Source organism: Equus przewalskii, chromosome 10, assembly GCF_037783145.1.
Source record: "Equus przewalskii isolate Varuska chromosome 10, EquPr2, whole genome shotgun sequence".
NCBI lineage: Eukaryota > Metazoa > Chordata > Mammalia > Perissodactyla > Equidae > Equus > Equus przewalskii.
The window spans coordinates 32,383,315-32,405,806 of NC_091840.1; the positions used below are offsets into that span (position 1 = coordinate 32,383,315).

Consider the following 22,492-nt stretch of genomic DNA (forward strand, 5'->3'; position numbering starts at 1 on the left):
CTGGTGCACTGGGAGTGTGAACTATTTAAAAAACAATGATTATTCCCTTCGAAATATGTATCCATAGGGGTGCTTTTGGTTGCAAGTTGCAGAATAACTGAATAACGTTGGCTTAAATAATAAGGAAACCATTATCTCACTTAAAAAGAAGACCAGGAGATAGGCAATTCCAGAGTTGTTTAATTCAGCAGCTTAAAAGTTTTAGGGCTCTGAGTTGGCTGTTCCACAATTCTTTAATTTTCCCCTCATGGTAGCAATATGGCTGCCAAACATAGTCATCATGTCTTATATTCAAATAATTCAACAAGAAGGAAGAGGAGAGGCATCCACGTGCACTTTCCCCTCTTTTACTAGGGGTGTAAAATATTCCAAGAACCAGTCCGGCAGAATTCTCCTATGACTTGTTGCCAGTACTGGGTTATTTGGTCACCCTAGTCTGTAAAAGGGAATGGAAAGGTGAATGTCTGGCTTTTTCAGCCAGAATGAAGGGAGTTGGGAACGGAGATCAACACTGTCTACCACGTAGGTATAAGCTCCTGGTAGCAGGAAGAGACATAATTGGCCTGAGTCAAAAATCGTGACAATGAGCAAAGTCTGTCATGGACAAAGCTATAAAATCAAATGCCTGGAGAAGCTGACAGGTAATAGGAATAAGTAAAGTGTGCCCAGGGAGGACTAAGGTAACATGGAGAGTGCATATCCAGGCAGAGGGGAAATCTCACTCCTAGTGCTCTCCCCCACCCTACTGCAGAACTCCAATATCTAAGTCCTTCCAGAAAAAAAATGAGAAGGATTTATTTAGAGATACTAAACAGCCTCAGATATATAATCCAGGCCCTCTTCCCGAACTGGCATTCTGGGATCTTTTGACAATACAACCGATCTGATCATCTTAAAGAGAAGCCTACAATTTCTCCAGCTCATCTCATGCTTCCTACCTGCATGTAGTGGTTTGATTTTAAATACTAATGTCTCACCAGAATTCACTAGACGCATGAAGAAAATGTCCAGTATAGAAGATGGACACAACAACAAAAGACAAACTGAAAGAAAGGAACTCCAAGAAAACAGACAATTCCAGGAATGGAAGACTTCTAAAAAAGTTCTTAAATCAAACTTCTAATTTGAGATAATTGTAGATTCACTCAAAGTTGTAAGAAACAATAGAGATCTCCCTTCACCCAGTTTCTCCCAATGGTAACATCTTGCAACACTGTATCCAATGTTCACAGGCAGGATATTAACATTGATATAGTCAAGACACAGAACGGGAAACTTTTTTTAAAACCCTGTAATTAACAGCCACAAAGAGATAAGAGAGGTTGTAGCTGTATTTTCTGAGCTAAACGTTGGAAAATATTTGTCTGTTGCCTGTATAAATAAACGACAATTTACTGGGCAAACATCTTTGGGCGATACTTCCTCGACTGTGGTTTTTGTAGCTGTTCCTTTGTTTTCTAAGTCTGTGGAGAAGTTTGAAGCCAGCCTGATTTTTATCCTTATAGATGACTTCATCTTTTTTTTCATGGAAACCTATAGGATTGTTTCTTTGTCATTGGACTTCTGTAACTTTACTCAGTGATGTCTTAGCATTCACTGCTGTTTATCAATTTGTCCTGCCATGCAATGTGCCATTTCAATCTATTGATTCCATTTATAAATGACTGGAAGTCATTCATTGGTTTAATTTTTTTTAAGTTGTCTTGAGTCCCTTTTTTTAATTTATGAAAATTTTACTTCTATGTGACCTAGAATGTCAATTCTAAGAGTGGTAGGAAGTACAGAAATGCTAAGGATAATCTGTAATTCAACCCAGAAAGAAGAATGAGAAAATTTCCCCAGATTTATCTTACAAATGATCATTCCACAGAATGAGCTGTTGGCTTCTTCACTGAATTTCTTGAAAACTACTCCATTTAAATGAATACAGCTCTATCCATGAGAATTTGAACCTTGAAGACATATCTTGTGGAAGCTCTACTGTTTCTACGATATAAATTTGACTCAAATCTAAATTTTTTAACACTAAACGAGTTGTATAATGTCTTCCACTATAAAGAATTTAAAGAAAAATTTAAAATAAGTTGTTTTAAGTAGGTTAAATTAAAAGTGCTGCCCATGTTCTGATGCTGTCTTCCACAGTATGGTGGGACCATGGCAGGCTTTGAAGCCATGGCATTCAAATCCTGGCTCTAACTCCTATTGTTGTGTTCCTTTTGGACATCATTGAACCTCTGCTTCATTAGCTGTTAAGTTTACATAATTCCCCAGAATGTTGTGTGGATCAATGAGTAAATGTAAAACCCCAGTCATAGTACTGGGCATATAGTAGGGGTCCATTAATGTTAGTTCCTTCATATATTCCCATTTCCCACTATTTTTTCACTCCCCATCCATACTTTTACATTAAACCAAGATAGTTAGGCATCAGGCTCCTCAGGATCTGAACAATCAGGTCAAGTAATGCTCTTTAATCATTTGGGGATCATATAGGATTAATGAAAACAGCTCTCTTAAAAGTGGTTGGGAGAAGGCTGTAAATCATTTCAGTGACAGATTTATGTTGATCTCGAGAATACATCACTTCTCTGCCTTAATAATCCTTAGATCTTGCTATTTTAGTTGTATTTATCATCAAGCTCAAGGACAATCTAAGTGTAAAGAGGAAAAGACTTCAATCCACTTTGCCTAAGACGTTAACTTCACATGTGATTAATAAAATGTGGTGTATCAGTCAGGGTTCACCAGAGAAACAGGACAAGTAGGATATATGATATGTACATTAAGAGACGTATTGCAAGGAATTGGCTCATGTGTTGTGAAACTGGTCAGGCAAGTATGAAATCTGTAGGGTGGCCACCAGGAAGGGCAGTCTGGAACTCTTAGGCATGAAGCTGCAGTCCAGAATTTTACCTTCTTCAAGGAAACCTCAGTTCTACTCTTAAGGCCTTCGGACTTATTGACTGAGGCACATCCAGATAATCCAGGATAATCTCCTTTACCCAAAATCAACTGATTATGGACATCAATCACATCTGCAAAATACCTTCACAGCAACACCTAGATTAGTGTTTGATTGGATCACTGGGGACTATAGACTAGTGAAGCTGACCCATAAAACTGACCATCACGAGGGGAGAACTATTAACTATCAGTGATGCCGGGCTCCCTCAGTGAGAATGTAAATGAGGTTCCTTCTGCATGTATCTCGCATGCATGTAACAGTTTGAAGTGGTCACAGTAGTTAAGTGTGAGAAATATCTATGTTCTTAGATATGTGGTACACAGGGGAATAGTTTTCTCACTCAGTTTCCACGATTGCATCTTTAGCTTAATATTTCATTCTTGCCATTGGGGTCTTTGGGAATCATTATGTTGGCTAGTGGATGCACTGAAGGGATGAGGTTGGGTGGACAATCTACAGTCCCACATGTGCCTTCACATGGGAAATATATAAACGAACATATCAGGTTTCCCTTATTGAAAGCTGAATCAGAATCAGAACTCAAAATCACCCATATGAGAGTCAGTGAGATCGACCAGTTCTTTCCTCTTCCTCCGAATCTATCCAGGACACTTTTCCAAGGCACTCAATTTTAAAAAGGACTAAAGCTCTAACTAAGAATTTGTGTTTTTGAAAAATCTACATGTCTTGTATGTGGAAGAGCTTCACATTGCATTCTTATCCGCCAGAGGCAGATGCTTAATTTTGCCAAGTGTAGACATTTGCAGTGACAGAATTCAGGCCAGCCTGGAAATCCTCTGTAGATCAGAGAGCTCTGTCTAAAATAGGGACAGTTTTTACAGCACATCTAGGTTACAACGTGAGTTAATTCCACTTTTGATCAGTTCGTCATAGTGAGACAATATATGGGTTTCCTGTAATATCCTTGTATTAGAGGTAGAAATAATTCACATGTAAAGAACACTAGCATTGTATAGACAATGTGAGTAGTCTTAGATACGGGTGGTGAATCAACACTGGGGGGTCTAGTAGGCAAAATAAAGGACGAGGTTTACAGGGTATTAAGTTTCCGTTGTAATATGCAAACATTTTCCCACCTGCGACTTTCCCTGAGTCAAGATCAATTAGGTTTTAAAGTCCAAGGAAACGGAGGAGAAGATGGAAAAGGAGGAGGAGAAGAAAGAAGGAAATTGAACCAGTTATCTCGACGATGCCACGAGAGAGAGGGAACAGTCTGTTGTGCTGAGGAACAAGTCAGTGGTTCTTAGTCTGTGCTCCCAGGAACAGGAGCATCATCTGAGAACTTGTTACAAATGCAAATTCCTGGCCTTCCCAGACCAATGAATGAGAACTTCTGGGGCTGGGGCACACTGATTTGCCTTTCACAAGCTCTCCAGGTGACTCTTTCAAGGGGCAGAATCACTGGCCAAAGACACGGGTTCTTCTAAAACTGCCAAACAATCTGTCTCTTTTGAGGAGACTCTTGTCCTTTTGGATCCTGGCCTGAGAGTCGTATGTTCTACAAAGCTCTAAAAATGTCATTGTCCTTGGTTCTTTGGCCCCCAAGGAAGACCTCTCAAAGTGTAAGTGTTTTTGAGACATTTAGAAACTTTTTAACAACTCCCACTGCTCCCTTGTCCCCATTGGTAATCAGCCCACATCTGCGTCCTGAGCCCAGTCCAATAGCTTCTCCCTAAAGAGATCCCCTCTTCCCCTCGGGTCACTCCCATTGTAGTGTACATGAGGTGCAGGCAGTGGCTGGGAAATGGAAGCAGGAGGAAAAGGATCTCCAAGAAGATGTAAGACCTGAAGGCTCTTTCCTGTTGTGAGCTGAAGGAAGGTGAGAGACCAGGGTTTCCTCACCTGTGGATAGATCAGCTGTATGAGGAACCCAGAAACACTTGCTGGAGGGTGTGGAGAATCAACAAGCGACACAGACTTGAGGGTAGTAAGTCTACGTGTGAGGACAGCCTCAGAAAGCAAGGCAGGGAAAATGGGATATCAAAAACAGATGCCTCAGCTTGCACGTGAGAATTCAGGCTTTTAATGACCAAGTGAAGAGCCGGCCCTATGATTTAAAGGGAGGATTCTGAGAGCAAAGGATAAGGAAATGCACCACAGAATTCTCCACATAGTCGAATAAAATAAGATTACATAATTGCCTACTAATAGAGTTAGGTAGCAAACGTTTTTTGAGCAACTGCTAAATCAGAGTTGCTGCTGTAGGTGCTGGGGCTACTAAGTTTTGAATTTACAATCTAGTTAAGAAGAACAACAGAAAAAATTGCTAAATGTTACAACGAGGTATTTGCAAAACATTATTGGAACTCAGAGAAATAGGGGATTAATTCCGCATGGGAGAAATAGGGGAAGGAGCCACAGAGAAGGTGATATCTGAGTATGTCTAGGTTGAGAAGGTAGTGGAAGGTATTTCAAGAAACAGAATGCATCACCAAAGCTGCGGAAATTACCAAGCACATAGCAAACCTGAGAAGTTATGAGTTCCTTGAAGAGCCATCATCTCCTGGGTGACAGGGCCACTGATTAGAATGGTGGATGGAGGCTCCATTTTATAGCTTTGCATGATACGCTGAGAGGGAGTTGCGTGCAGATACGTGAGTGTGTTTTTCTACCCTGAATTGATCTACAAAGCACCTGGTGGCTTCTAAGAGTTTGAGTTTTGAGCTCTCATTAAAAGATTATAATGGGGGAGAAACATGATCAGAGAGGATTTTAGGAAGGTCTTATTGACAGTTATAGAGAAGATAGACTGGAGTAGAAGCACATGGAAGCAGAAGGATGAGTTTTCACCGACCTCTAATAGATAATAGATAATAGATGGTAGTGAGAAAGGATGGGAGATTGAGACGAGGCAGATGGAGTGGGGAAGCCACTTACCCCCTAACCCTGTCACCCTCCATCTCTCACCCTCCATCTCCTTCTCCACCTTTGGTCCCACTCCCTCCCCGGCCCCACCATCCTTCCATTCCCCTTTCTTCACTTGCTCTATTCCTCCATCTCCCTTTCTCTTAATCTCCCTTCTTTGTTCTGTTCTCTATTTCATTTCTCTGATTTCATCTTCCTTTGTCTTCCACCATTGTATTCAGTAACATCTTCTAAAATTCTTGTTCCTTTCAGAAGAGCTCTCTGAGATCCCTTCATACAATATTCCTCATCTATTTCTTAATCCAGAGAATGTCTCTCCACCTCATCTCTCTTGTCTCAGCATACACACCACATATGTCCTTTCTTCACTCAGTAAGGGGCCACCAGCATTGGTGACACCGCATGATTTTTGAATCTTGATTATTAGTAAAGGTGGGCATTACGAGGCACAAATAAATAATAAGATCCATATCTATCCATCTGGGAGCTTACAGTTGAATTATGGAGGAAAAATATAGACACATGAAAGATTCACCAACGTTATGATGTGTTAAATGTTGCATGAAAAAGTATTTGTAGAAAAATTCACTAGAACCTGGAAGAAGGGAAGATGTCTTTACAGCAGGAGACTACACAGAAGAGAGTGATCACCATTTATATCCAGGCACTGTCCCAAGGAATTTGTGTAATTTTATATAATCCCCTAGATCTATAAATAAAACATTTTTATTCTCAGCTTACAGATGTGGAAACTGAGACTCAGAGACATTAAGTAACTTACTCAAGGGGAAATCTCAAAGAAATAGAAGCCCTGAAATTTGACTGCAGATCTGTTGGATTTCAAGTGTCTTCCCACCAGAATATTACACTGAATCTTTGAAAAGTGGGTTGCATATGTTCTAGATGGCTTTAAGATATCTCATGAATGTATATTACAGCACCAACTTGTAGACTCTCCAGAGACAAGGCCATTTAATCATCACCTGATCATACGGTATGCATTCAAGAATGCCCATCATATGGACCTGGACTTCTCCGTTCTGAGCTCCAGACCACTAAAAGGGCAAGTAGGGACTTCATGCATCTATGTCCATGGTTTGTTTTCTTTAGGTATATGGAGAAGACACCATGGAAACAGGGAACCTCACATGGGTGTCAGAATTTGTCTTCCTCGGACTCTCAAAGACTCAGAAGCTCCAGCTTTTCCTGTTTGTGGTATTCCTGTTTGTCTACACCACCACCGTTGTGGGAAACCTCCTCATCATGGTCACAGTGACTTCTGATTCCCGACTCCACACACCCATGTATTTTCTGCTGTGAAATATGGCTGTCTTAGATCTCTCTTTCTCCTCAGTCACTGCCCCAAGGATGCTGGTGGACTTCCTTCATGAGACCAAGACCATCTCCTACCAGGGCTGCATGGCCCAGATTTTCTTCTTCCACTTCTTGGGAGGTGGGACTGTCTTCTTTCTCTCGGTGATGGCCTATGACCGCTACATAGCCATCTCCCGGCCCCTCCACTACGTCACCATCATGAACACTCAGTTCTGTGTGGGGCTGGTGCTGGCTGCCTGGGGAGGGGGCTTTGTCCACTCCATTGTCCAGCTGGCTCTGATGCTCCCATTGCCTTTTTGTGGTCCCAACATCCTGGATAACTTCTACTGTGATGTTCCACAAGTGCTGAGACTTGCCTGCACTGACACCTCCCTCCTGGAGTTCCTCATGATCTCCAACAGTGGGATGCTGGTCCTCATCTGGTTCCTCCTCCTTCTGATCTCTTACACTGTCATCCTGGTGATGCTGAGGTCCCACTCAGGGCAGGCAAGGAGGAAGGCAGCTTCCACCTGCACCACCCACATCATCGTGGTGTCCATGATCTTTGTTCCCTGCGTCTATATCTACACCCGGCCCTTCACCCCCTTCCCCATGGACAAGGCTGTGTCCATCAGCTACACGGTCATCACCCCCATGCTCAACCCCATGATCTACACCCTGAGGAACCAGGAGATGCAGGCAGCCATGAAGAGATTAGGCAGGCACCTAGTGATCTGCAGCAAGGAGTGAACTGAAAATAGGTTGACAGTAAGTGACCAGTCTTCTCTCTGAACCTTTGTTTTCCATGTGAAAAATGGAGGGAAGTCATTATAGAGTGTGACAATTGAGATTAAACTGATATTTAATGGATCTATGGACCTCCTCGTGTGTCAGGTGCTGTATTTTAGTCACTTCACATGTTTATCTGCCTCTCATAAAACTGACAGTGTATCTGTTATGATTATATTAAACAGTGTTACAGATGAGAAAGCTCAGAGAGAAGTGACTTGCTCAATGAGGAACAGCAAGTGAGTGGCAGAGTTTGGCCAGGAAGCTGGTTCCTCTGACTCCAAGTTGAGAGGCAGGAGAATGGATGGGACTTGAAACTCAGGGTCTCCCACCATCCAAAGGGGAAACCCAGAGAGATCCTGATGTATGGATGACTATCTGTGACGAATGGTGAGCACTTTGATCTTGACTGTGGAACAATCACATTCTTTTCTGCTCCCTGCCTCTCTGCCTCATTCCCCACTGTGGTTTTAGGAAGTGGTCTCACTTTTAACATTGTCGAAATGCTTCCCATAAGGAATATTTGTCCTCTGGGTTTGTTCCTTCCCTACCAAATTCTCCTTGGACAACTTGCAAAGTACTTTACTTTCTACCCAACACAATTCTCATGATTTGGATGAAATGGCTGGAGGCAGATGATGTAGTGTGGTTGGGGAAGCAAGGCCAGAGAGGGCAGGGGCATGGCTGTTAGGGTTCCAGATTTGAGGTAGTCAGTTCAGTCTGAGGCTAGCACCTCGTGGGGTTTTACCTGTCTCTTTGACTCCCTGCACTGCAATGAGAGCTCCTTGAGGGCAGGGGCCATGCTTCTTCATCTTTAAATCTTCCCAGCACCTTGAACAGGGTTTTACACAGAGAGGCATTTCTACTTTTCCTGCACTCTGTTGGTTCCCTGTCAATTTCAGAATCTACTTTGCATTTCTGCCACTGTATCTTGTATTTATGTTCTCCATTTCCAGAGGTATGCATCACTTTGCAAAAGTCTCAGACAATGTATAATGTTGATCCAAAGTGAAGAAGATAATGCAAAAGCTTTTTTGTTCCTCCCAGCAACTATCCCATCCAAGAAATAAAAGTTACAAGCTCTTCTTGGATTCTCTTGAAGCCATCACGCAACTCTTGAGTTTACCTTTTCTCCACTTCTAACTCCGGTCCCCATTTCACACATTACTCCCTTATCACAATGGACTTTTGTAGATGAGGGGAGAGAAAATGGACTGAGTGTCGTATTTGAACCATGAGACCTCTCTGAAGTGTTTTCTCCTTTTACATGAAAGTCTTTTAATTAATTGATGATACTTTTCTCATCCTTCATTTGTCTCTTCTTCAGATGCAACACTGCCAGTCTTTCAATTGTTCCCATTGTGACAAGTCTCCTGATTCCACCATCCTGGTCATCTCTTCTGTGTTTACTCTCACGTGATAACAGCCTCCTTAAAATGTGATGCTCACCATATGATACACTGCTGCACTGGGAGTGTGAACTCTTTCAAAAACAATGATTATCCCCTTTGAAATATGTATCTGTAAGGATGCTTTTGGTTGCAAGCAGCAGAATAACTGAATAACATTGGTTTAAATAATGAGGAAATTATCATCTCACTTAAAAAGAAGACTAGAAGATAAGCAATTCCAGAGTTGTTTAATTCAGCAACTTAAACATTTTAGGGCTCTGGGTTGGCTGCTCTGCAATTCCTTGCTTTTTTCCCTCAGGTTGGCAATATGGCTGCCAAACTTACAGTCATCTTGTTTTTATAGTCAATTCAGCAAGAAGGAAGAGAAGAGGCATCCACTTGCTTTTGTTTTTTTTTTTTTTTGCCAGGGGAGCAAAATTTTCCAAGAACCCCTCCAGCAGAATTCTCTCATGATTTCTTGCCAGTACTGGGTCATATGCTCACCCTAGTCTGTAAAGGGGAATGGAAAGGTGAATATCTGGCTTTTTACCCCAGAAAGAAGCGGGTTGAGAATGGCAATCAACAGTGTCTACCACATAGGTGTAGGCTCCTGGTATCAGGAAGAGACATAATTGGCCTGAGTCAAAAATGTTGACAATGAGCAAAGTCATGGACAAAGGTTATAAAATCAAATGTCTAGAGAAGCCGACAGGTAACATGAATAACTTAAGTGTGCCCAGGGAGGACTAAGGTGACGTGGAGTATGCATATCCCAGGCAGAGGGGAAATTCCATTCCTAGCGCTCACTGCCACCCTACTGCAGAAATCCAATATCTAAGTCCTCCCAGAAAAAATCAAAAGGATTTATTTAGAGATACTAAACAGCCCCAGATATATAGTCAAGGCCATTTCCCCAATGGGCATTCAGGAATCTCCTTACAGTATAACCTACCTGATCATCCCAAAGAGAACCCTACAAGTTCTCCAGCCCTGCTCACACTTCCAATGAGGATTTTAGTGGTTTGCTTTTATTCTTTTTTTGTGTGTATGTGTGAGGAAGATTGGCGCTGAGCTAACACCTGTTGCCAATCTTCCTCTATTTTGTATGTGGGATGCTGTCACAGCATGGCTTGATGAGCAGTGTGTAGGTCCATGCCTAGGATGCGAACCTGTGAACCCCAGGCTGCTGAAGCAGAGTGCACAAACTTAACCACTATGCCACTGGGCCAGCCCAAGCAGTTTGATTTTAAATACTAACGTCCAACCAGAAATCACTAGACACTTGAAGAAAATGTCCAATATAGAAGATGGGCACCAAAAGGAAAGATAAAACTGAAAAAAAGGAACCCCAAGGAAACAGACTATTCAAGGAATAGAAGAAGACTTAACAAATGTTTTTTAATTGAACACTTTATTTCAAGATAATTGTAGATTCACTCAATGTTGTAAGAAACAATAGAGATCTCAGGTACCCTTCACCCAGTTTCTCCTAATGGTAATATCTTGCAACACTACATACAGTGTTCACAGCCCAGATATTAACATTGATGTAGTTGAGACACAGTACAGGAAACTTTTTTTAAAAACGCTATAATTAGGGCTGGCCCCGTGGCCGAGTGGTTAAGTTTGCGCGCTCCGCTGCAGGCGGCCCAGTGTTTCGTTGGTTCGAATCCTGGGCGCGGACATGGCACTGCTCATCAAACCACGCTGAGGCAGCGTCCTACATGCCACAACTAGAAGGACCCACAACGAAGAATATACAACTATGTACCAGGGGGCTTTGGGGAGAAAAAGGAAAAAAATAAAATATTTTAAAAAAACAAAACAAACAAACAAACAAAATGCTATAATTAACATCCACAAAGAGTAAGAGAGGTTACTGCTTTCGTGAAACAAGAATAGGATGCCATTTTAGAAAGGTTCCATCAGAGACTGAGAAATACTCCTGGAAATGAAAAGTATGGTTTGTGGCATACTGCATTTTCCCGAGATGGCCACAGCAGTAGCTTCCATTCCACGTGCTCTTCCTCACAATATGACTTTGACATTTTTCCTATTTAGAGGTGGGATCTTTGTTTCCTCCCCTTGAGTCTGGAAGGGCTTGTGACCATGGTGGAAGTGGCACCTGACACCTCAGAGTAGGTCATGGAAGGCTACCCCGACTCTAATGAGTTCTCTTTGGAATGCCCACTCTTGGAAACCAGCTACCACGCTGTGAGAAAGCCCAAGCTGCCAGGTAGAGAGGCCATTTGCATTTCCATTAAGGTCTTGGTTGATTGGAGTTTGTCCCCAAGTAGGTTTTTCCAGAAAGATTTATGAGAACTATATTTTCTGAGCTAAATGTTGGAAAATATTTGTTTGTTGCCTGTACATTTAAAGGACAATTTGACTGGGCAAGCGTCTTCGGATCATACTTTATTTTTTTTCGTCTTTGTAGATGTTCCTCTGTTTTCTAGGGGTGTCAAGAAGTTTGAAATCAGCCTGATCTTCCTCCCTATACATGACTTAATCTCTTTACCTTGGAAGCGTATAGCGTTCTTTCTTTATCATTGGAGTTTTGTAACTTTATTCAGTTATGTCTCAGCATTCAGTGATATTTATCAATTTGTCCTGGCACACAATATGCTTTTTCAATCTATTGATTCCATCTATAAATGACTGGAAGTCATTTATTGGTTTAATTTTTTAAAAAGTTGTCTTAAGTCCCTTTTTTTAATTTATGAAAATTTTACTTTTACGTGACCCAGAATGTCAATTCTAAGGGTGGCAGGAGGCACAGAAATGCTAATAATAATCTATAATGTTGACCTCAAAAGAAGAAATGTTAGAAAATTTCCCCAGATTTGTCTTATAAATGATATTCCACAGCACAACGTACTTGATTCTTAACTGAATTTCTTGAAAACTACTCCATTTAAATGAATACAGCTATATCCATGAGAATTTATAACCTGAAGACGTCTCTTGCAGAAGCTATGCTATTTCTATGAGATAAATTTGACTCAAATCTAAATTTATTAACCCTAAATGAGTTGGTGCAATGTCTTCCACTATAAATAATTTAAAGATAAATTAAAAATAAGTTGTTCATAAATGACTTAAATTAAAAATATTCCTCATGTTCTGGTGCTTTCTTCAATAGTATGGTGGGACCATGACAGGCTTTGAAGCCATGGCATTCAAATCCTGGCTCTAACTCATAGTGTTGTGTTCCTTTTGGATGTCATTGACCCTCTACTTCTTTAGCTGTAAACTTTACATAATTCCGCAGAGTGTTGTGTAGATCAGCGAGTAAATGTAAACAAGTCAGTGCAGTAATTGGCAGATAGTAGGTGTTCAATTAATGTTAGTTCCTTCATGTATTCCCATTCCCCATTATTTTTAGACTTCCCATCAATACTTTTACATTAAAACAAGATGGTTAGGCATCTATTTTCTTAAGATCTATATAATCCGGTCAAGAAAGGCTCTTTAATCATTTTGAGGTTATACAGGATTAGTGAAAACAGCTCTCTTAAAAGTAGTTGAGAGAAGGCTTAAATTATTTCAGTGATAGATTTATTCTGATCTGGAGAATACATCACTTCTCAGCCTTATTAATCGTTAGGTCTTGCCATTTTAGTTGTATTTATCATCAAGCTCAAGGATGATCTAAGTGTAAAGAGGAAAAGACCTCAATCAACTTTGCATGAGATGTCAACTTCAAATATGATCTACAAAAAGTGTGTGTTAGTCAGGGTTCCACCAAGAGAAACAGGACCAGTCAGATACGGAGATATATCTTGAGATGTACTGCAAGAAATTGGCTCATGTGTTTGTGAGACTGGCCAGACAAGTATGAAATCTATGGGGCAGCCATTATGGAGGGCAGTCTGGAACTCTTAGGCATGAAGCTGCAGTCCAGAATTTTACCTTCTTCAAGGAAACCTCAGTTCTACTCTTAAGGCCTTCGGACTTATTGACTGAGGCACATCCAGATAATCCAGGATAATCTCCTTTACCCAAAATCAACTGATTATGGACATCAATCACATCTGCAAAATACCTTCACAGCAACACCTAGATTAGTGTTTGATTGGATCACTGGGGACTATAGACTAGTGAAGCTGACCCATAAAACTGACCATCACGAGGGGAGAACTATTAACTATCAGTGATGCCGGGCTCCCTCAGTGAGAATGTAAATGAGGTTCCTTCTGCATGTATCTCGCATGCATGTAACAGTTTGAAGTGGTCACAGTAGTTAAGTGTGAGAAATATCTATGTTCTTAGATATGTGGTACACAGGGGAATAGTTTTCTCACTCAGTTTCCACGATTGCATCTTTAGCTTAATATTTCATTCTTGCCATTGGGGTCTTTGGGAATCATTATGTTGGCTAGTGGATGCACTGAAGGGATGAGGTTGGGTGGACAATCTACAGTCCCACATGTGCCTTCACATGGGAAATATATAAACGAACATATCAGGTTTCCCTTATTGAAAGCTGAATCAGAATCAGAACTCAAAATCACCCATATGAGAGTCAGTGAGATTTACAAGTCCTGTCCTCTTCCCCAGAATCAATCCAGGTTACTTTTCCAAGGCACTCAATTTTAAATAGGACTAAAGCTCTAACTAAGAATTTGTGTTTTTAAAAAATCTGCTTGTCTTGTATGTGGAAGAGCTTCACATTGTATGCCTAGCTACCAGGGGCAGATACTTAATTTTGCCAGGTGTAGACATTTGCAGTGACAGAATTCAGACCAACCTGGAAAGCCTATGTAGATCAGAGAGCTCTGTCTAAGACATCAAACAGTTTTTACAGCATACGCCAGTTAGTTCCAGTTTTGATCAATTTGTCATAATGAGAAAATATATGGGTTTCCTGTACCAATCCTTGTATTAGAGGTAGAAATAATTCACATATAAAGAATGCTAGCATTGTATAGACAATGTGAGTAGTCTTAGATACGGGTGGTGAATCAATACTGGGGGGTCTAGTAGGCAAAATAAAGGACGAGGTTTACAGGGTATTAAGTTTCCGTTGTAATATGCAAACATTTTCCCACCTGCGACTTTCCCTGAGTCAAGATCAATTAGGTTTTAAAGTCCAAGGAAACGGAGGAGAAGATGGAAAAGGAGGAGGAGAAGAAAGAAGGAAATTGAACCAGTTATCTCGACGATGCCACGAGAGAGAGGGAACAGTCTGTTGTGCTGAGGAACAAGTCAGTGGTTCTTAGTCTGTGCTCCCAGGAACAGGAGCATCATCTGAGAACTTGTTACAAATGCAAATTCCTGGCCTTCCCAGACCAATGAATGAGAACTTCTGGGGCTGGGGCACACTGATTTGCCTTTCACAAGCTCTCCAGGTGACTCTTTCAAGGGGCAGAATCACTGGCCAAAGACACGGGTTCTTCTAAAACTGCCAAACAATCTGTCTCTTTTGAGGAGACTCTTGTCCTTTTGGATCTTGGCCTGAGAGTCGTATGTTCTACAAATCTCTAAAAATGTCATTGTCCTTGGTTCTTATGGCCCCCAAGGAAGACCTCTCAAAGTGTATGTGTTTTTGAGACATTTAGAAACTTTTTAACAACTCCCACTGCTCCCTTGTCCCCATTGGTAATCAGCCCACATCTGCGTCCTGAGCCCAGTCCAATAGCTTCTCCCTAAAGAGATCCCCTCTTCCCCTCGGGTCACTCCCATTGTAGTGTACATGAGGTGCAGGCAATGGCTGGGAAATGGAAGCTGGAGGAAACGGATCTCCAAGAAGATGTAAGACCTGAAGGCTCTTTCCTGTTGTGAGCTGAAGGAAGGTGAGAGACCAGGGTTTCCTCACCTTTGGATAGATCAGCTGTATGAGGAACCCAGAAACGCTTGCTGGAGGGTGTGGAGAATAAACAAGCGACACAGACTTGATGGTAGTAAGTCTACGTGTGAGGACAGCCTCAGAAAGCAAGGCAGGGAAAATGGAATGTTGAAAAGAGATTTCGGTGGTTGCAACCCATTTTTTTTTTTAAAGATTTTATTTTTTTCTTTTTCTCCCCAAAGCCCCCCGGTACATAGTTGTGTATTCTTCGTTGTGGGTTCTTCTAGTTGTGACATGTGGGACGCCGCCTCAGCGTGGTCCGACGAGCAGTGCCACGTTCGCGCCCAGGATTTGAACCAACGAAACACTGGGCCGCCTGCAGCGGAGCGCGCGAACTTAACCACTCGGCCACGGGGCCAGCCCCTGCAACCCATGTTTTTAACAAACAAGTGAAGAATTGTCCCTATGATTAAGAAGGAGGATGCTGAGAGCAAAAGATCAAGAAATACACCACAGAATTCTCCACACAGTCACATAAAACAAGATCACGTAATTACCTGCTAATACAGAGATAGCAAAGATTTTTTTGAGCAACTGCTAAATCAGAGTTCCTGTTATAGGTGCCGGGGCTGCTAAGTTATTGAATTTAAAATCTAGTTAAGAAGAACAACAGGAAAAATGATAAATGCTACAACAGAGGTATTTATAAAATGTTATTGGATCCCAGAGACAGGGGGATTAATTCTGCATGGGAGAAATATGGGAAGGAATCACAGAAAAATTGACATCTGAGTACTTCTAGGTTGAGAAGGTAGTGGAAGGTATTTCAGGAAACAGAATTCATCACCAAAGCTACAGAAATAATGAAGCATATGACATATGTGAGAAGCTATGAATTCCTTGAAAAGCCATCAGCTCCTGGGTGACAGGGACATTGATTAGAACGGTAGATGCAGGCTCCATTTTATAGCTTTGCATGACATGCTGAGAGGGAGTTGCATGCACATACATAAGTGTGTTTTTCTACCCTGAATTGATCTACAAAGTACGTTAGGTGGCTTGAGTTTGAGTACTAAGCTGTGGGCACTACACAATCATTAAAAGATTGTAATGAGGGAGAAACATGATCAGGTAGGAGTTTAGAAAGGTCTCCTTGACAGCTATATAGAAGTGGACTGGAGTGGAAGAAAATGCAAGCAGAGTGAATGATAAAATTAAAATGACCTCTAATAGATAATAGATTGTAGTGAGAAAGGAGGGGAGATTGAGACAAGGCGGATGGAGTGGGGAGGCCACCTACCTCGTACCCCCGCCACCCTCTATCTCTCACCCTCCATCTCTCACCCTCCTTCTCCTTTTCCTTCTTTGGTCCCATTCCCTTCCCTGCCCCACCACCTTTCCATTCCCCTTTCCTTACTTGCTCGATTCCTTCATCTTCCTTCCTCTTAATTTCCCTTCTTTATCCTTTGTCTCTTTCATTTTTCTTATTTCACCATCTCCCTTTTTCTTCTACCCTCGTATTCAGTCACATCTTCTAAAATTCTTGTTCCTTTCAGAGGAGCTCTCTGAGACCCTTTCATACAATATTCATCATCTATTTCTTAGTCCAGAGAATGTCTCTCCCCTTTCTCTCTCTTGTCCCAGCATACACACCACATATGTCCTATCTTCACTCAGTAAGGGGCCACCTACATGGGCGGAGGTGGGGGACGTAGTCTATAGCTGTTCACCTACGAGGAGTCACCACCACATGCTTTTTGTGTCTTGACTATCAGCAAGGATGGGCTCTCAGGGCACAAATAAATTATAAGGTCCATATCTATGCCTATGGGGCTTACATTTGAATTATGGAGGAAAAACGTAGACATATGAAAGATTCACTGACATTGTGGTGTGTTGTGTTACATGAAAAATGATTGGTAGAAAAATTTGTTAGAGACTATCAGAAGGGAAGATGTCTTTAGAGCAGGAGACTACACAGAAGAGAGTGGTTACCATTTATTTCCAGGCACTGTTCTAGGGACTTTACGTGGAATTTTATTTAATCCCTATAAAGAAAACATTTTTATCTCCACCTTACAGATGTGGAATCTGAGACTCAGAGAGATTAAGTAACTCACTCAAGGCCAAATCTTAAAGAAATAGAAGCCCTGAAATTTGACTGCAGATCTGCCGGACTCCAAGTCTTACCACCATAATGTTGCACTGAATCTTTGAAAAGCAGGTTGCATATGTCTCTGGATGGCTCTAAGATAGCTCATCAATGTATATTCCAGCACCAGCCTGTAAACTCTTCAGAGACAAGGCCATTTAATCAGCACCTGGTATTACGATCTGCACATGAGGATATTCATCATCTGGAACTGGACAACTGAGTTTGGGCCCCTGACACTAAAAGTGACTTCATGCATCAATGTCTGTGGTTCGTTTTCCTTAGGTGCATGGAGAAGACACCATGGAAACAGAGAACCTCACGTGGGTGTCAGAATTTGTCTTCCTGGGGCTCTCACAGACTCAGGAGCTCCAGCTTTTCCTGTTTCTGGTGTTCCTGTTTGTCTACACCACCACTGTCATGGGAAACCTCCTCATCATGGTCACGGTGACGTCTGATTCCCGGCTCCACACGCCCATGTATTTTCTGCTCCGAAACCTGGCTATCTTAGACCTCTCCTTCTCCTCAGTCACTGCTCCAAAGATGTTAGTGGACTTCCTCTCGGAGGAGAAGACCATCTCCTACCAGGGCTGCATGACCCAGATCTTCTTCTTCCACTTTCTGGGAGGTGCCATGATCTTCTTTCTCTCAGTAATGGCCTATGACCGCCTTGTTGCCATCTCTCGGCCCCTCCACTATGTCACCATCATGAACATGCAGCTCTGTGTGGGGCTGGTGGTGACAGCCTGGATGGTAGGTTTTGTCCACTCCATTTCCCAACTGGTTCTGATGCTCCCTCTGCCTTTCTGTGGCCCCAACGTCCTGGATAACTTCTACTGTGATGTCCCACAAGTGCTGAGACTTGCCTGCACTGACACTTCCGTCTTAGAGTTCCTCATGATCTCCAACAGTGGGTTGTTGGATGTCATCTGGTTCTTTCTGCTCCTGATGTCCTACTCAGTCATCCTGGTGATGCTGAGGTCCCACTCAGGGCAGGCGAGGAGGAAGGCAGCTTCCACCTGCACCACCCACATCGTCGTGGTGTCTATGGTCTTCATTCCAAGCATTTACCTCTATGCCCGGCCCTTCACCCCCTTCTCCATGGACAAGGCTGTGTCCATTGGACACACGGTCATGACCCCCATGCTCAACCCCATGATCTACACCCTGAGGAACCAGGAGATGCAGGCAGCAGTGAAGAGACTAGGGAGACGCTGGCTGGTTTGTAAAAGGGAGTGATAACGGGCAGGTCACTTCTCTTTGGCTTTGTTTTACATTTGTAAACTGGAGAGAGACCTACTGTATCTGCTCTCTTCATAGCTTGTAGACACATTATGAGGGTTTTTGTAAAAGTGAATGAGTTTTGAAACTAGGCAACTTAGATTTTTAGGATAAGTGAAATATCCTATTTTTGTTTGTGATGGATGATTTGAACTGTCCTATGCAATAAATTGTGTTCTCATGGAAACATTTTGGAAAGCCACACCCTGCTTTACACCTTCTTGGCGGACAGTTTCCTCATGATAGCAGCATTTCCCCATAAAAGCAGTTCTATTTTCTGTATTTTTACCTCTTTTCCCAATACTCCTTTTTGGTGTAAATCTGGATTATTGGAGACAGCACAGGATTTAGAGTCTTCAGCCTTAAAGTAGAAGCCCCAACCCATCTCTTACCAAACTGGTGACCTGGGAAGAACCACTTGGCCTGTCTTGACCTCATGACTTCTTCCTCAACAAACTTGCTTAAAGTAATATTGGACTCCCAAACCTCCCAGCCTTATTATAAGAATCAAATAAAAAAGTTATGTGAGAAAATATTGGGCAAACCATATAACTATTTTTTTCTTCTAGTCTTTTTTCAATGATTTTAATTTCAAATTTGAAATTATCCTCAATGTTCAGACTTTTTTCTCTTTACATGTTTAATGAAGTTTAATAATTATTACAAACAAAAGATTATGTGTAAAATACATGTAAGTTATAAAACATTATATTATGTATGAATGCTCATGTAAAAACTGCTCAGTTCAAGAAACAGAAGTTATCAAGAACTTCTGCCTACCTCCAGGGTCCTCTCCATCACATTTGCTCTCAGGTCCTCCCAGATGAAACCACTGTCTTGAATTTTGTGGTCATCATTCTATTGCTTATAAAAAGAGTTTTATTACATTTTTATATGATCAGTATATAGTTTAGCTTTGTTTATTTTGAGCCTTATAAAAATATCCTGCTGTACATAATATTCCGGGATTTTCTTTTTTTCACTCAACTGTATGTTTCTAAGCTTCACATGTTGTTCTGTTTGGCTGTAATTCTTCATTTTCACTGCTGTATAATATTCCATTGTGAAAAATAAGCTGATTTGGGTTGTTTCCAGTTTTGTTTTTTTTTTTTTTGCTGTTGAAACAGTGCTCTTTTGACTAGTCCTCAACTTGTCTCCAGGTGCCACATTGAGAGGCTAAGGGTTATATACCTCAAAGTGGAATGGCTAAGTCATGGCATCGTCAAAGATTTAACTTTACAAAATAGTGCCAAATTGTTTTCCAGTTGCTGTACCAAATTGCATGTTGATTAGCAGTGTGCAATGTTCCCATGGATTCATATCCTTCTAACAGTTGATATTGTCAGATTTCTTAATTTTTGCCATTTAAGTGGGTAAAAATTGACATTTCTCTATAGTCTTAATTTGCACTTCTCTGTTCCCAAATATTTCTTTTCATATTTTCATTGCATTAAGATTTCCCATGAATGTGTTTGTTCATTTTTCTAACGACTTTTTCTAGTTAACATAGGTGTTCCTATGTAATTTTGTTACTGATTTATTGTCAACTGTATTTGTTACAATAGCTTCTCCCGGTTTGTGGTTTGTCTTCTCTATTTGTAGTGTTTTGTTTTTTTTTTTAAGTAAGAGATTGCTTTTTTCTTTTTTAAAGATTGGCACCTGAGCTAACAACTGTTGCCAATCTTTTTTTTTTTTTTTCTGCTTTATCTCCCCAATCCCCCCTGTACACAGTTGTATATCTTAGTTGCATGTCCTTCTAGTTGTGGGATGTGGGACGCCGCCTCAACATGGCCTGATGAGTGGTGCCATGTCCATGCCCGGGATCCGAACCCTGGGCCACCGCAGCGGAGAGCGCGAACTTAACCACTCGGCCACGGAGCCGGCCCCTTTTTTGTTGTTTTTTAAAGATTTTATTTTTTCCTTTTTCTCCCCAAAGCCCCCAGGTACATAGTTGTATATTCTTTGTTGTGGGTCCTTCTAGTTGTGGTATGTAGGACGCTGCCTCAGCATGGTTTGATGAGCAGTGCCATGTCCGTGCCCAGGATTCGAACCAATGAAACACTGGGCTGCCTGCAGGGAGTGCACAAACTTAACCACTCAGCCACGGGGCCAACCCCTCTATTTGTGGTGTTAATTTTAGTGTAGTCAGGTATATCTTAGTAATAACTCTTATTGAGATCTATTTTTAAAAAATTGTTTCTTACCCAGAGGACAGAAAGATATTCTACATAGTTCTTTTAACTTTTTTTAAAAAATTGATCTCACTCATAAGTAGAAGATAAAAACGACCAAAAAAACCACACACATAGCATTGGAGATTGGACTGGTGGTTACCATTGGGGCAGGGGGGAGGGGGGAGGGCAAAAGGGGTGATTAGGGTCACATGTGAGGGGATGCACTATAATTACTATTCGGGTGGTGAACATGATGTAATGTATACAGAAATCGAAATATGATGTACATCCGAAAAAAATAAAAATTAAAAAAGAAATTTTTTTAACTTCTTGAAATATCTCAAACTTACAGAAAAGTTGCAAGGATAGTATAAAGGACTTTTTTTTCCTAAAGGTTTGAGGGTAAGTTGCCAACCTGATGCCCACCACTGCTTAATACTTTAATATGTGTTTTCTACAAAGCATTTTTCTACAATACCGCCATATAGTCATCAAAATTGATAGCGTAACAATACAATGCCAGAATCTAATCTTTAGCCTCTCTTCAAGTTTTGCCAAACGTCCCAATAAAGTCTTACAGGTGGAGAATCTGGTTCAAAAATCACGTGCTGTATTTAGTTGTCCTGTCTCTTTGGCTTCCTTTAGTCTGGAAGAGTTCCTCCTTGAGTTTGATTATCGTAGCGCTTCCAAAGATTATAGGCCAGTTATTTTGTGGGACGTCTCTCAGTTTGGATTTGTCTGCTGTTTCATGGTTGGACTCCGGTAATGTGTTGCTGTCATTCTGCCAAGGATGTCGCAGAAGTCATGCTGTGTTCTTACTGCAGCCTGTGAGGGGCCAGTGATTTCACTTTGTCCCATTATTGACGTCCCATCAGTTTGATTACTTGATTAAAGAGGCGTTTGTTAGGCTTCTTACATAAGCTATTCATTTTTCCCTTGGAAATTCGTGAGTATTTTGTGGGGAGGTACTCTGAGACTATGTGACTATCTGGTTCCTTGTCAAACTTCCAATTTATTCATTTGTTTATTTTTATCTGTGAACTCCTATTTTCTTTTTTTTTTAATCCACTGAGTTATAATCCATTACTTTCACTACTTATTTTGCCCAGATGCTCAGTTTGCCCCAGATTTGGCCAATCAGAGTCTTTTCAAGATGGCTTCCATGTTCTTTGTGTTCTTGGAGCACTTCCTTCCTTTCTGGCACCATGATATGTCCCATGCTTATCTTGTGCTTTCTCTGCTCCAGCTCTGGAATCAACTATTTCTTTAAACAGTCCTGCTTCCTTTTAGTGGAGAATGGTATTTGGAAGTCAATATCTGGGTGCTAGGTGTGCTCATTATTATATACATAGATACACATATATATACACACACACATATATATATACATATATTATACATATACATATATTATATATATTTATATGTATATACATACATATAAACACATAACACATTCAATCTATACTTATTTCACCATCTGTCTATCATCTATGTAATGAAAACCATATGTTCACCTGGATACTTCATTTCCAATTCAACACCACAGGATTCAGTCGGTTTTTCTCTTTCCACACTCGTATCTCCTTTCTCTGGTGAGGAATCTGGTTCCTGTAATCCTTAAAATGTATTTATATATGAAATTCACATAACATAAAATTAACCATTTTCAAGTGGACAATTCAGTGGCATTTACTACTTTCACAGTGTGGTGCAACCATCACCTCTAGCTAGTTCCAAAACATTTTCATC

General features: G+C 41.2%; 2 protein-coding genes across 2 annotated transcripts; both read left to right on the forward strand.

The window, feature by feature from the left end:
* The first annotated feature begins 6,979 nt into the window (after positions 1-6,979).
* On the forward strand, positions 6,980-7,915 carry LOC103546336 (olfactory receptor 4D1-like). Its single transcript, XM_070563750.1, is given in 1 exon segment — positions 6,980-7,915. A coding segment is annotated over 1 exon segment (936 nt).
* Positions 7,916-17,588: 9,673 nt separating this feature from the next.
* Positions 17,589-18,524, forward strand: LOC103546337 (olfactory receptor 4D2-like). The gene has a single exon (XM_008512844.2). It carries the CDS (start codon positions 17,589-17,591, stop codon positions 18,522-18,524), a length of 936 nt encoding a protein of 311 aa, XP_008511066.2.
* The last annotated feature ends 3,968 nt before the right edge of the window (positions 18,525-22,492 follow it).

Bases quoted from the DNA above. Each gene is read 5' to 3' on its own strand.
- LOC103546337 (XM_008512844.2), top strand. From the start codon at position 17,589: ATGGAAACAGAGAACCTCACGTGGGTGTCAGAATTTGTCTTCCTGGGG.